The 15,806-nt window shown below is 37.2% G+C and overlaps 1 protein-coding gene across 1 annotated transcript; it reads right to left on the bottom strand.

Annotated features, from left to right (window-relative positions):
• Window positions 1-6,693: 6,693 nt before the first annotated feature.
• Llph (LLP homolog, long-term synaptic facilitation factor) lies at window positions 6,694-15,803 on the bottom strand. The gene is made up of 3 exons (XM_020168721.2): window positions 15,661-15,803; window positions 14,231-14,442; window positions 6,694-10,474 (listed from the first exon to the last, which is right to left on the bottom strand). Exons 2-3 carry the CDS (start codon window positions 14,433-14,435, stop codon window positions 10,314-10,316), a joined length of 366 nt encoding a protein of 121 aa, XP_020024310.1. The 5' UTR covers window positions 14,436-14,442; window positions 15,661-15,803; the 3' UTR covers window positions 6,694-10,313.
• Between the last annotated feature and the right edge of the window lie 3 nt (window positions 15,804-15,806).

Consider the following 15,806-nt stretch of genomic DNA (forward strand, 5'->3'; position numbering starts at 1 on the left):
GTCACAAGTTTTTATCACTTACTTGAAGTGAGACCATATCAGATTCTGGAGCCAAGCCAATCTTAATACAAGCATTTTATTAACACATTTAGAAAGGAAACAAAATTGCAACTAGAAATAATTATTGAGGTTATGAAACAAAATTGTGAAATGAAATACAATGTAATATTAATATTACATTTGTCCTTGGTAAATCTCAGAGAGTTTAGATGCTATAATAAGACGCACTAAAAAACATATTTTATACTATAAACCAAGGATGCAAACTAGCACAGGTCCATAGAGAAACATAAGAAACTTCATACTTTGCTCCTGAATTTTTTTTCCTATCAGCAGAATTGATATAAATTGATACCTTTGTGTTATAGCTTAGGTCTGCACTGAATGCCATAATTACAATGTCAGAGGTTATAAAGGAAGATGACTATTTCAAATATTTTAGTATCAAATATAAAAAATAGCAGACACTTTAAAAACCTGGACTCAATAGACTAACCAATTTGTTAAACACTAAACTATAGCATGACCACTATCATGTTTGGTTGATTGATGCTGGAAGAAGCAGAAAGTAAAAGGAAATGTTTCAAGAGGAGCCAAGTATGCATCAAGTTCTTTAAGAAATGTATGTTCCTTATCTGATTTTAATGTTGGATATACCAAATAATAGAATGGTCTCCTCCCTGAAGAAACTTAAAATATAGTGTCAAAGATATAAAATACACCACCTCTCAAAATTTAGAAATTAAATCACCAGACAAAATAATAGATGTCACAAGTCAGCATAAGTACAGCCTTGAGGGTCTCTATGCATCTCCGTCACCAACCTTCCAATAAAAGTTATTTGTAGCAATTGAAATCAGCTCCTAAAAAGGTGAAACAATGTCATAATTATTACTATTTACCAGAGAGTATTTTTTAAAAATCATTCAATGGTATCTTTTAGGCCAGGTGCAGTGGCTCACACTTGTTATCCTAGCTACTCAGGAGGTCAAGATTGGGAGGATCACAGTTCAAGATCAGTTAGTGCAAAAAGCTTTTGAAATCCCATTTCAACCAACAGTTAGTGTCGTGGCACCCACCTGTCATTTTGGGAAGCATAAAATAGGAGGATTGCACTCTAGGCCAGACTGGGCAAAAAGTGGAACTACCTCCAGAGCAAAAAGGGCTGGAGGTATGACTCAAGGGGCAGGGTGCCTGCCTAGCAAGCATGAAACCCTGAGTTCAAACCCCAGTACTGTACACTGCCCCAGGAAAAAAACAAAGGAATTTCTGTAACATCAAGTGCTACACAGAAATGAAAGGCTGAGGCAGGACTACTACCAGTAAGTTAGAGTGCAGTAGGAAACAGCCCCTGAATCTCTGGCTAAAAAGAAACAAGGTCTAATTCTTCCTCAAGACGTATTGCCCTCACTGATTGACTGGGAACTCCTCTCCACATGACTGTTTGTCTGCTCTTTCTCCAGGACACAGGCTCAGAACAACGACGACATCTGCAGTATCGCCCTTCACCATGGGACAGGACAGAAGAGAGGCTGATGAAAGCCCAGTTTTCAAAAGACTCTTCCCCTTAGGGCACATTGGCCAAAGTCAGTGATGTGGCCACAACCAAGTGAAGGGGGTGGTGTAGTGAAATTCTACCACGGGCCTCAAAGGAATCAGAAATAACAGCACTAGTAACTACCACACACGCTACCCTCAAGAGTAGTCTCAATAACAATGTGTCCTAATGTTTGCACAGTGCTCCACAGATTTAAAACATTTCCTAAATACATTATCTCATGAGAGCCTCACAGATCAAGGTCTGTTTTATTCTTTCCATTTTAAAGTTAAGGAAACAGGGTCAAAAAAGTTTAAGTTACTTGTGTAGGGTCACATGCTAGTAAGTGGTAGGGCTGGGATTTGAACCCTAGTTTCCTGACAGTTCATCCAGTCCATAGTTGCTTCCTTGATGCCTTTCAGGCAGGCAGATGGGGGCAGATACCAGATTGCAACAGTTGAGGGATGGAGAAATGCAGAAGTGGAAGCAAGTATGCTAAGAAGCTTAGATCTGAACTTGTAGCCATGGGAAGGTTCCTAGCAGAAGAGTGGCACACTGAAAGGAATATTTTTAAGATGAATTTATTTATTGCTTGATTAAAATAAAAGAAAGAAAATATGCGAGTTTCCTGCATATATATTTATTCTTTTTACTGTTTTATTACTATTGTGCTGCAAGTGGACAGATCAGCAAACAATAAAATTAATTTGAGAGAATAAAAATGTTGCTTTAACAAAATACCTGAAGCTAGGGAGTTTATAAAGAAAAGAAGCCTATTAGCTCACAGTTTTGGAGGTTGAGAGTCCCATCTGTTCAGCATCTGGTGAGGGTCCATTTGGCTGTGTCACACATGGCTGATGGCATCATGGCAGGAGTGCGTGTGAAATGATGAGGCAGTAAGCCAGAGACCAGTGAAGGGCCAGTCTTTTTCTTTTTATAGCAACCTACTTTTGTGGGAACCAACAGGGGTCCCACAAGAACTACATTAATCCCTTCCAAGGGTGATGCCCCCAATGACCTAATCATCTACCACCTCTTAAAGGTTCCACCACATCTTAATGCTGCCACATTGGTGACAAAGCCTCTACTATAGGAACCCTTCAAGGACAAACCGCATCCAAACCATAACGTTAGAATGTGACATGTACTTTAAAGGGGGAAAGAAAAAAAAGTGTGCTTTTTTTAAAATTTGTTTAGGTAAACTTTTTTTATTTTTAATTTTTTTATTCATTTATTCACATGTGCATACATTGTTTGGGTCATTTCTCCCCCCTGTCCCCATTTCCCCCTCTCCCCCCCTCTCCTCTTAAAAGGCTTAATTTATAGCTTTCAAGGGTGCCCCAGATAGACACTCATACACTCCTGGAAGGATTATTAATTGTTTCAGCCTTTCAGGAAATCAGTTGGGTAACATGGATCAGGCAGCTTTTTAAGAAAAGTTCAGACTCTTCTAGAACATAGTCAGATAAAGATTAGGCTTACATGCTGGGTCACTGATAGTACAGAGAAATAGAATAGCAAAAACCAAAGAAACAATTTTGGGGAAAAAGTAAATATCAAAGGTAGGTGAATAAGAAAATGGATAGTTTCTCCTCCAGACAAGCTATGAGGTAACTCCTCCCAAAAAACACTCTTGAAGAATTCCCAGTGGCATGGAGAAATTCTTCTGCTATAAAGCTAAGAAAGCAGAATATAAAATTATACTGTCTTAAAACAATCATGAAAATATACACACAACTACACTTTCTCTGGGTGGCTGGATTATGAATGATTGTATTACTTTTCTGAGCTTTTAAGTTTTCTACAATATACACATGTTACATTTATGAGGAAAATAGTAAATATTATAAAAGAAAAAGAAATTGACAACCAAGATGAATTAAATGGAAGAAAAGTGGAGGAAAATAATCTGACCTTTTATGGGAGGCCAGGGTAAGTGGGGAGGTTTTTAAATTTTTATTTTTGTTTTAATTTTAAGGCATATTTTATTGTCTATAGGATAAACAGGCACAGCCACTACTGGGAAAGGTTTCATTATTAATTTTAGAAGAAATAAACCTGTAAAAAGATCACTAGCCACATACCATAGTTTCATTTAGCAGGCTTGCCTTTTATAGAAAAGAACAAAATTAATTTTGACATTAGTCAGAATGTTAGCATTTGTGTGGTTAGTTGTCAATGATTTCTGGTTTAGAAAATGACTGGCCTGAGAATACAGAGATCTGGGCCCCTGGCTCTCCTATGAACTACCAGTATCTTGGGAAAATCATTTTGCTCATCTGGTAAAAAGCACAAAGTTGAAATAGGTGATCTCTACAACATTTCCAAGCCTTAAATCCTATGGCTATTTTAGTCCATATTAATTTCATGTTAATGAAACCAACCTGTAAGTGCATTTGTGTAAAACATTTTCAGCTAGACCACCCACCAAATCAACTATATTGGAATGCTGTTACATGTGCCAGTATACTAGGTGCCATATTAAATTAAAACAGAATCCTCTCTCCAGCATTTAACATTTTCAAAAATGGTTTGTAAACTCAGAAAAGTTAGCTATGAGACTTGTGAAAAACCTAACAATGAAGCCATCTTTTTTTTTTTTTATTCAAAGACCCAGGTGAAGGAGCAGGTGGGAACACATGTAATATAAACACTCCACAATGAGAACCTTTGGTGCCACCTGCCTTCCTTTGATACTCAGTGAGAATGAGATTAACTGTTTTTTTCTCTTAGTAGGACTGCCTTCAGGTAAGAAAGTTGCTTCCAAATGTGAAATGCAGAAGGATGGAGATATAAAACTGATGCAACTCCCCTAAATTTCCAAATAAGGAACACAATCTTCCTTTAATAAACATAGAAATTATTTTAAAGCAGGAGTCAGCAAAATTTTTATTCAACGGTCAGAAGGTCTCCGTCCCAACTATGCAACTCTGTGTTTGTGGCACAAAAGTAGTCATAGACAATATATGAAAAAGTGAGCTGAGCATAGCTAGGTGCTAATAAAACTTTATTTATAAATAAAAATCTCTAGTCTGTCCCCCTACGGCTGTTGGAAAATATACTTTCTACTCACATTGCATCCAGTTAAGGTTAGGAGTTGATGGTGGAAAGAGTAGGAAAAACCTGATCAGTGGAAAGACTGACAAGGAAGGGGAAGAGGGAGTGGGGAAGTACAGACAGAATTCAAGAAGGTAGTGATTTGAGCTGAATAAGGAAGTTAAAGTAATACATAGAAGAGGCAATGCAAAAGGAAAAAGAAGGGATTGCAGAGGGAGAGACAAAAAGTGATGAAGATAAAAACACAGAAAGAGGAAACCTATTTCTACCAGTCTCTAGGCCATAAATTTAAAATGCTAAGGGTTATTTATAAACAAAACCACTTATAACTAATTTTGGTAACTTAAAAAATGTTTTAAAAAGAAATAAAAAAAAAGCAGGCTGAAGGAGAAAGAGGAATATTAAAGAGATACAAAGAAAAGGGAGAGAACACAGTGCCAAATGGGGGCAGAAACAAGGCAGTGGTAGCCAGGAGGCAAGAAAAACGAAGGGTCCATTTTTCTTGTCTCTTCAGGATCTGCTTCCTGGAATTCCAAGTATCACATTAGATCTTCAACCTTTTAGTCTTTGCTGGAGATTTCTGGGTTTAACAGGCATCTGAAACACACCAAGCAGTGACACGGTACCCATGCCCTTTCCCCAGCCCTTCACCCATCCCAAGTAAATGGTCTTAGCCTAATAATCAGTCACATTTCTAGAGACTGCTCAATGTCAAATTCCTACCTGGCACTGTGAGCTCAGTATATACTCTAGTCTTCAATGAAAAGGGTGGAAAATTAACCATGGATCAGTGTCTTCATCTATTGGTCACACCTTAGAATTTCCTTTCAATTAAGAATTATAGGGGGCTGGCAGAGTGGCTCAAAGTGATGAGTGTCTGCCTAGCAAGCATTGAGGCCGAGTTCAAACCTCAGTGCTGTCAAAAAAAAAAGAATTATAGGGAAGGATCTCCAGATCTAGAGATATTCTAGCACTTTGGTTCTAAGGACTAAAGAGTACTCTTCAGTTCTGACTTTTTAAACCTAATGACCTAAGATGTGAGTGTGAGAAAGGAAAATAAAGGACTCAGGACCATTGGGTGTAATTACATTCAAGCCATCTTAACTAAGTGGGGACTGATCTCTCTCCTTGCCCGCTTCTATTTCTGTAGACAATTCAATAGCCTTTTTTCAATCCATACCTGGCTTCAAATAACATTCACATTCACGAAGTTCTTCTTTGCATTTAACCCAAATCCTTTCTGCTATAGTTAAAACCCATTTCCTCAGTGGAGATTTGGAACAGCTGGTTCCCATTCTTTTTATGGCAACTCTTCTTAAAGATTCACAGGCATATAAAGGATAGTCATACCAACCTCACCTAAGGCACATAGCTCTTTTAAGCATTCCCAAGAACATTATCCTATCCATATGTCAATAACCAATGGTCCGATATGTGGAAATCTCATTGTGCAATTTCTTTCAAGAAAGACAGTAACTCAAGGGGGGAAGAGTGCATAAGGGCAATCAATTTCTACTTAAATTATTAAATACCTGCTTTTGTGAAGACACTGCTAATTTGAAGCTTGGGGCAGAACAAAAACTAAAACTATAGCAAAGTGCTTATGTCTGAGTATGAAAGCACACAGGAATGACCACCCTTTGGCCAACTGCCTATAGCCTAGCTCAAGAACATCACCTGTTTGTGGGAGCAAGACAAGGCATCACAGAGTTTTGACAAAGAGCACCCAATGATGGTCTCTCAATGAAATTTCTAACTGTCTTCTCCCCATCACACATCTCAAACTGTTTCTTCTCCAAAGCATTTTTTAAAAAAATCTGGAGCAATACAAAAGATTTTTAGCTGACTTTTAGGAGCAAACAACATATGTTCTTGAACATCTGTACTTTTCCCAAGCTATTTTTTTCCATTATTGTCAAGAGAAGTTTAGTGGAATGTTTCTCCACAGAGGCACAAGTCTATAATACTCCCTGTTGATTACATATAAAAGACACCAAATATTAGTTTATTAAAAGCAGCTTCAACCATTGCCATACAAAGCAGTTCTCTGATGGAACAGATTTATGAACTAACGGCTGAAAGGTATGCAGATCACAAGATCCATGACAAATGTACTTTATTACACGGATCAGAAATTCCATATGTACTAGCAGTTACTGTACAATGATACACAACACCCAACTAAGACCAGTTAAAGGTTTTGCTGATATTGAAAACTATAAAGACACAATGTGAGAGTGAGAAAGTGTTTCATAAGATAGCATAATGCCAAGACAATTCATCGCTTTAGGAAATAAAATACATTCTGCGTTATTATGAACTTACAATATTATAAAGCTATGCCATTCTTTAAATTAAAATTCAAAAGTCTTTGCCCTATTCATTGCTTAAAGCAGATGTTTATAACATTTCTCCATACTTTAATTTGGAGCTTAGTTGAATGAATACCAGATTTAACAACATTAACAAAATTAGGGAGATTTCAGATTTTGTTATTTCCACCACAAAGATACTTAAGTTTACAATCATGTAGTGCCAAAAGACTGGACAGAGCAAAATAAGTACAACACATTTCAAGCAGAACTTTTCCTGGCTGGAAAAAGACCTTCACAGCTTTCAACCTCAATTCCAAATACAATGTTTGAATCCATCCTGCTGCATTCCAACCAAGTGGCTATCCAGATTGATCTCTACAGTGATGTCCACTTCATCTCCCAGCATCGTGGTTAGGAGATTCCTCTTTAGATCTACATAGTCTGCCTCTATAACTTCCCTTCATAGGTATTCACCCTCTTCTTGGGACAGCCTTGCTCACCTCTCAGTTGCAGACTTTGGGTACTACCTCTTCAAACTGCTTCCCCAACTGAAACTAGGGGAGAGAATTGATCCCAAAGCATTGTTTTACAGCTCCAATAATCTATGTAAGGCATTTTCAGAATAGGCATTCTCTAAATGTTGGCTGTTGTTTTTATTATCAAGTGAGTCATATTGGACACATTGTATTTTTCCCCTGCTCTAAAATAGGTGCACAGGACCTTTGGCAATCAACTAGGTAAATTTTAGGATTCACTTAGTAAGCATTTAGTAATCTGGCCCTTACTTTTCTGGCTGCCTGACAAGAGTGGCCTTTCACTTTGTGTAAGCATTTAACAGTCCTCCCTCACTCCTAAACATTTTCCTGTAAAATTGATGTCTTCTACAGTGTTTTTCCAATGCTGGAAAATATGGGAAAAAATTACATTTAAAAATCACTCTGTCAGGTGTCATCAGCAGTTAGTTACTTAACCAGTAAGATTAGTCAACAGCTCTGTTTCTGCAAATTTCAGTCAGAGTATTTACAAACTTGGCAATTTCTTGAGGTCTCTTTAGTCACTTCCAGTTTTATTTGATGTGGTCTAAACTACACATCTTTATCCCTCACCATCAACACCAGCATATTTCAGATATTTTAACCATCATTTATGGCCAGTAAATTTTTCTTCTCCAACTCCTAAAACTCGTATCACAGATATAAGGATCTAAACCTTGAAAACATTCAAATTTCTTAATAAACATATACACACTGCAATGTATTTTACTTAGTATGTGAACTAGTGGGAAAACCTATATATCTACATCAATATGACAGCAAAAAACAATGTGGTTAAAGTCCCTAGTTGACTTCACCTTAGAGCTTCAACTGCAGTTCACATTTCTTCTCTGATTGAAGCACTTATTGGTGTTTGAACACTAATGACCTTGCCTACACCTTCTGTTTTGGATTGGTCAGCCCATTCCTAATCAAGAGTTACCTAGGGAAATCCAGTCTGGTTTGGGCCAGAGATATGAGGATACTCCTATAAATCGTTTCTCTACTAAAACATGCTCTGTATCTAACCCCAAGCTTGCATCAGTCTAATCCCATCATGGATAGACACAAAGAGTAAGTACTGTACGCTAAAATTACCTTTTACTCCTCAACAATTTTGTACATTCTTGAGGCAGAATGGCATTGTTCTTACAATGCCATTCAAGTGAACTGCTGAATTTGAATCCCAGTTCTCCTGGTTTGTTATTATGACCTGTGTGCTGTGTGCCTGTTTCCTCAAGTGTACCTAGTATTTGCACCCAACTCAGTACTGCTGACTGGATTAAATACTTTAAGCAATTTTTGATTATTCTTATATATTTTTAAATTTCTTTAAAAAACAAAATGTCCCGATTTCTAATTCCAAAAATGAGTTGGTGCTTAGCTTGAGCTCCACCTGGTGGCTTTATAACAATTCTCTGGAAAATGGTCTAATAAAAAATGACAAATTTCAAAAAGATAATTATTTAAAAGATTAAAGGATTATGCTACACTTCTGGATTAACCTTGAATAAAGTAGCAAGGAAGATATCATACCGCTACACTAACTTTGGAATTTCAGAGTAAGTTTCCTGCCAAAATGACAGGTGGGAAGAATGCTGCTGGCAGTACAGTTCAGGAACTCAGTGCCTTAGATCCACTTACAATACCATGCAAGGTAATTTCTCTTCTGTAGCCAGCTTTCCAGGGGCCATGACAGTCCAGAACATGAATTCCTCATTTATTTTTTTTAGTAGTGGTGTTTTTTGTTAACTATTAAGTTAAATCCTAAACGGACAGATTTGATGATTGGACATTTGATGACTGGAACTTAAGTGAATATCCTAAGACTATCAAGTGTTCAAAGCTCTACACTTCTATCACAGGAATTAGATGTTTTAAGCCAGAGAAAATACAGAAAATCTCAGGCTTTGATTTCTCACTTCAACTTAGAAGAAATCCAGTTAGAAAGTACAAAATTTAGAGGAAATGCTAAATTTAGACGCTTCATTGAAAGTAAGTTTAAGCAAAAGCAAAATTAGCAAATTATAGCAAGACAGATTTAACTAAAACAAACGTCATTACAGCACCAACATTTCTAATAGTACATTGTTTTTCAAAAAACTGGTGTCAGAATCTAAGTTGAACAAGTTTCTTGATTGCTAAGTTTCTGTAAGACTACCCTTTCTATGAATATTTGAACGTGTACCATTTCCCAAAGTGATGTGACAAGAAAAATCTTTTTATGAAGCAGGTATCAAGAAAAACTATGAACACACTTTGGGAAACGCTGCATTATATTGTATTAGGCTACAGTATATTAAAACTGAAGAATACTAAATTAGTTTCAAGGAAAAACCTGATATGTTCTAATTTCCTAAAAAGTATACCAATTTGTACATGCTAATAGTCTAAAATTAAGACTTCATAAAAATTTAATGGAAGAATCTGGTCTTCCCCATTACTGGGAAACTTTAAGGACAAACTTCAGTATCTACAAACAAAATATCCTTTATTCTGAATTATACAAAGTAAAAACACCAAACAAGAACTGTTTACAAGATCCACTGATGTCATATTTTTAAATGATTACATAAGAAATTTGAGTTCACTCACATGTCCTTATTGACTTTAATTACCGAGTTAGAAGAACGATTACAACCATATTCAACAGGATTTTGTTGTCTGGGTAGGAGCATCCAACTAAAACATCAGTACAACTTTCATTCATCAAAGAAAATATTTTGTTCAAGTTCCCAAAATAAAATTGAGGACCTATTTTGAAGGTCTGAATTGAAGAAAAAAGAACAAGTTGAAAACTGTATTCTTTCAGTGGGAGCTAAAAATCAATGTACACGTTCTAATCAGACATCTGTTTAAGTTTTTAAAGGTCTACCAGGCCAAACCCTTTGCTGCCTTTTTTCCCCTTCCTTTCCCTCGCTTTGCCTTTAGCTTTTTTATCTGTCTCTGGTTCATCCATACTGGATACTGTCCATTCTGGTCTAGAAGGGTCTTTTTGTTCCTCTTAATCTCAGTCTCCATTTTCATGTCATCTGAAAAAAATGCAAAAACTATTACCAGTCATGTATCAAAAACCAACCCTGTGAAAGCATATACAAGGACCATCAGAACCGAAGGTGGTCTGAAATTACAGAAAAACAAAAACAAAAACACCTTTTTTGTGGGCATACTCTTTGACGACTACTGAAAACTCCTTAAAGCAAACTCAATAGATCAGACACACGCTGGTAAATTCTTACAACCATGAAAGATGTAAAAATGTGTGTAAGTAAACTAAGGACATCATCTATTTGCTCAGTGAGAAACTTTCTAAAGAATGTTGTCCTAACTGTCCTTTGGAATAATGAAGTTAAATAGCAAACTTTAGTATTAACACAAGCCACAAGCACCTGGCATGACTGGCCATTTCTTGGGAACCTGAACTAAATTCTAAGAAACTTAGAATGAATTTCTAATGAACCCAATGGAGTAATAGCAGAGATAGGCAAACAACAGAGAAGGAAGACCTGCATATATACTGGGGCTGCCATACTTCTATCCAGATCAGGTACCCTTCTCCACTGTAAGAGGGAACTTGACAGGAAGCTCCATGCAATTGTGCTATGATATGCCTTTCACCACCTTCTCTACTAGGAAGGAACAAACCCAGAATGTCCCATCCTGAGATCTGTGGTATACAAGATCTTGTATTTTATCTTTACTACCTAATAATATTAGATTACATAGTCATCATTGTTTCCACTCCACTGAGAACAGTACTGGTCAATAACAGCCACCTGGTAACTAATTGTTTAATGATTATTTTAGGTGAATTCCAGATCCTGAGATGTTGTGGCCCACACAAGCTCCTTGTCCTCATGGAGTTTAGTATTCGGTTCAGGGGACAATAACCACGGAAGAAAACTGCAGTGTGTGTGTGGTTTTTTAGAGAGGTACTGGAACCAGACTAAGTAAGACTTGGTAGACTCTTTCATGGAAGGAAAATGAAAGGTTCTAAGCATGCAAGTGATAAAATCTGATTTCTATCGTGAATTGATCACACTGGTTGGTATGTTGAAGATAAAAAGGGAGCAAAAAGTGAAGGACAGAGAACAAAAAGGCTACTATCACATCACTGGCAAGAGAAGTTGGTCATGTGGATTAAGATGAAAGCAGGAGAAAAATGAATAGATTTGTGCTATAATGTATGGATAACAAATAAGACTTGCTAATGGTTCACACACACACTTTGGCCTCTCTGATTTCTGGTCATTATTTTAGTGTCTCACTTAAATACAAACAACAACTACTGACCACCAGACATTTAAGAAAAGTCTCTAACATGAAAGATAAACACAAACAGAAAGGAATAGGAGGGTAGGGGTAATGGGCGGAAGGGGGAAAACAGATAATACATATAGTAGATTTAAATTTCAAAAACTAATTATACCCTTGGAGAGATTAGAGAAGATCCAGAGCAAGAACAGAAAGCTATAAAGAAAGGAACAGTAAAAGTAAAAAAGGAAACTTTTAGAAATGAGAAATAACAGTAAAACCAAGTAACACAAGACCTACAAAATAAAGTCCAGAAAATCAGAAATTATAACAAAAGAAACAAGAGAGAAAAGAAAATTAGAGACTCAAGAGTACATAAACATCATATCCAACATCTATAAAGAACTTACAACCCAACAAAAAAGGACTAACAACCTAATTTTACAAAGCTGCATAGGACTTGAACAGACCTTTCTCCAAAGATAAGCAAATGGTCAGTAAGTATTTGAAAAGGCATTTAGTATCATTAGTCATTAGGAAAATGCAAGTCAAAATGTTAGCATTCCAGAGGCAGAGGCGGGAAGACAGCCAGTTCCAGGCCAATTTGGGCCACACAATGAAATGCTATCAAAAATGAAAATAAAATTACAATGAGATACTACTTCATACTCACAAGGATGGCTATAGTGAAAAAAAAAACAAAACCAAAACAAAAACAAAAATAAAACCTACAAAGTAAGCATTAGCAAGCAATAGTGTGAAAAAACTAGAACCCTTCTACATTGCTAGTGGGAATGTAAAATAGTGTTGCTGATATGGAAGACAGTAAACTAAGAATTACCACAGCAATTCTATTCACTAGCACATACCCCAAAGAACTGCAAACAAGTATTCTAACAAAAACTTGCATGCAAATGTTCACAGCACTATTCACTACATAGTCAGAAGATGGAAGAACCCAAATGTCCTTTATCCAAAGAATGAACAATCAAAATACAGCATATACTACAGACAACTGTTCAATCTTAAAAAGAAAATATTGATATATGTCACAATATGAGTGAACCTCAAAAACTTTATGCTAAGTGAAAAAAGCAAGGCATAAAAGATCATGTTGTATGACTCCATTTATATGATATATCTAAAATAGATAAATCCATAGAGACAGAAAGCTCATTAGTGGTTGTCAGGCTAGAAGTTGGAGGAAGAGGAAGACAGACTGCTTAATGGATACAGGGTTTCCTTTTAGGGTGATGAAAATATTTTGGAAGTAAAGGTGATATGGTGCAACACTGTGAATGTACTAAAATTCTACTGAATTGTACACATTAAAATGGTTAATTTGTTACGTAAATTTTGTCTCAAGAACTGGCAGGGTTGGCATGTATGTGAGGAAAGGAAGACAGCAAGTGAAGGCCAAGTGTTTCAAACTTTCAAGTAGAGTGGAATAAAGCAGTAGATTAAGAGAAATCTGAGACCAAGAGAGGAATTATTTCTTACTTTCCTTTTGGAAATGGAATATCTCAGATCACATTGATACTGTTGGAAATCAGCAAAGGACACTGATAAGAAAGATGCACGGGAAAAGCCCTTGAGAATGCAAAAGGGGAGCAGATTCACAAATAGAGAAACCGGCCTTTGATTTATGAAAGAGGGACAATAGACTCTACAATTGAATTCTTACAGACCTGGGAGATGGAAAGAAGGAAATACTTCATTGACTGCCTCTAATTTTTTAAGGAATTGAAGTAAAGAGCATTTTGTAAGTTATTTGTAAGAGGGAAAGGAATGGAATAGGAAGAAAAATTTGAAAAGTGTTATTGTTAAGGATGGGAAAGGAAGCTTCTAGGATTGGAAACATGAATATTGCTCTCTTCCTTGGCGATAAAATGCTTTATAAGTATAATATATAACCATAATATATAAATGTAATTTTAAGAATCTGTTGTTATGAGTGTTTAATTTAGCTTGCTGCCAAACTGTTCCATTAGCTCTGAAAAATAACGAGCTTTTTCCTCTGCTGAAAGCAGCACTGGATACAGTCTTCAACTTTAGACTATATATAAGATACAGAGGTCCATTCCTAGAATCTGCCAAAATAAAATAGAGAAACTAATTTTCAGGGTGATAGCGTAAGTGGATTAAGACCCATAGAGTGAGAACTAGATCTTGCAAACAGTAAAATGATGACCTCTTTTTATGCTGCCTAAATGCTGACTGAATTGTGCACACTTCCAATCAGGGCACATTAGGTTTGTCTACAGGTGTAGTATGGTCTATTCCTGAGACACTCAAGCTGTATAATCACTGAAGACTCATCTCGCACAATCAATGTGACTATTCACATGCACAGGCTTTAAAACAGTTTAGCACAAAATCTCTAGTAGCTCAATAAGCCTTTAAAAAATAGGCATGTGGATATAGTAAGTGTGTAGGAAACAGGTGGAGAGGTGGGTAGAAGACAGTCAAAAAACAAACAAAAAAAATCACAAAGGAAAAGTGATTTTTTTTTTAAATGAAGCACATAAACTCACCTTTTTCATTCTCCTTTACACTTTGAATTTTCTCTTGGTGATGGCTGGGTATCACCACAGTTGCTATCTCTTGAACATCTTTCATTAAAACATCACTGTCTACTTTGAGAATATTTTTAAGTCTGTTGAGCTCTTTTGGGGCATTCTTCTTTCTCTTTTCAGCACGCATCTTCCTTTTCCACTTACTTCGTAAACTTTTAGCCATCTTTTACCTGGCAGTTACCAAAAATACATATTCAAAAAACAAATTATTTACTATTAAAAAAAAGAGGCAAATTCTTGGAAAACCAGACCAACAGGTATTTCTACAAAACAGGAACAAATGGAAGGCAAATTGCACTTTGTTAAGACTGTCTTAATGTCCAATTTATGTGAAAACCAATGTGGTATATACAGCTATTAACAATTGAGAACTCCAAATCAAACTCCCTGTACTCAACGACAAACTATACATCAACCTGCTTCTGAAAGCTCTTTAGTTTCCTTACAAGAAGCATAAATTTAATTCTTTCCAGAAATGCAATGAGCATCATAATCTAACCTTTGTGAAAGTTTACAAACGCAACATGATTTTGATGATCACCACCCAGCAACGTTCCTCATTATTCAACCCCTTCGGGCTGATCTAGCTACCTTAAGCTTATCTGTATTTCCATGCTTGCTTTCTTCCCACCGCTGAGTCCCAACCGTAAATCCTTCACAAAGTATTAGTGTGCACTTTTAAAAGCTTAGAGCGTATTCTCGGCCTTTCTTAGAATTCTTTAATGATTTCTCCCTCCATCAAATATATCTCATTTAACCCTCCCTCGTTCCCCAAACACTTGCAAGCTAATTGTATCTGTAAAAAACCCAAACTAGATCCATCTCAACACCTTCACATTTGCTGTTCCTATGTCTGGAAACTCCTCTTCCCAAAGCTTGCTTGAGCCTTGTAAGCCCCTCCCTGCTTAATACTAGTTAGTCACCCGCGGGGGACCGTGGACTCCACCACGGCAGAAGTGAAATGGATCTTGTTCACCGCTGAATCACTCAGCGCGTAGTGCTTTAATACAGTAAAGGATTCATAAACATTAGGTGAATGCGTACCTAGTTGAAATTCAGTTTTTAAAGGCCACAATCACAAACTCTGTTCCCTTGTCTAAAACGACCGAAACCCAGCGCGAAGGGTTGCGGTAAATAACCCTGTGGGCGGAAGTTCACTTTAGCGGAATTAAATCACCAGGGAGAGCTCCATTTTATCCTGCTGACAGGGAAGCCAGGAGGCTGCCATCAAGACCTCCGGGACCTCGCCCTCAATGGAGTCCTGAATCTCCAGACAGGAGGCCAACCCTGGCCAAAAGAGGGTCAAGCTCGAGAAGAAATCCTCTACGGGAGGCAGAATGAAGCCCCGAGTCTTACGCCGCACTAGATAAAGGACGCACGCAACTCACCTGAGAAACAAGGACACACGCCACACACCACGCGCCGACCGGAAACCCGCACACTTCCGCCTTCCGGCCGGGGCGGGCTCACTGCATGCCGGGAGCCGTAGGTTCGGGAACTCGTGGGAGGTGGTGTCTCTGGGACCCGTTCTGAT

Source organism: Castor canadensis, chromosome 8 (assembly GCF_047511655.1).
Source record: "Castor canadensis chromosome 8, mCasCan1.hap1v2, whole genome shotgun sequence".
NCBI classification, from domain to species: domain Eukaryota; kingdom Metazoa; phylum Chordata; class Mammalia; order Rodentia; family Castoridae; genus Castor; species Castor canadensis.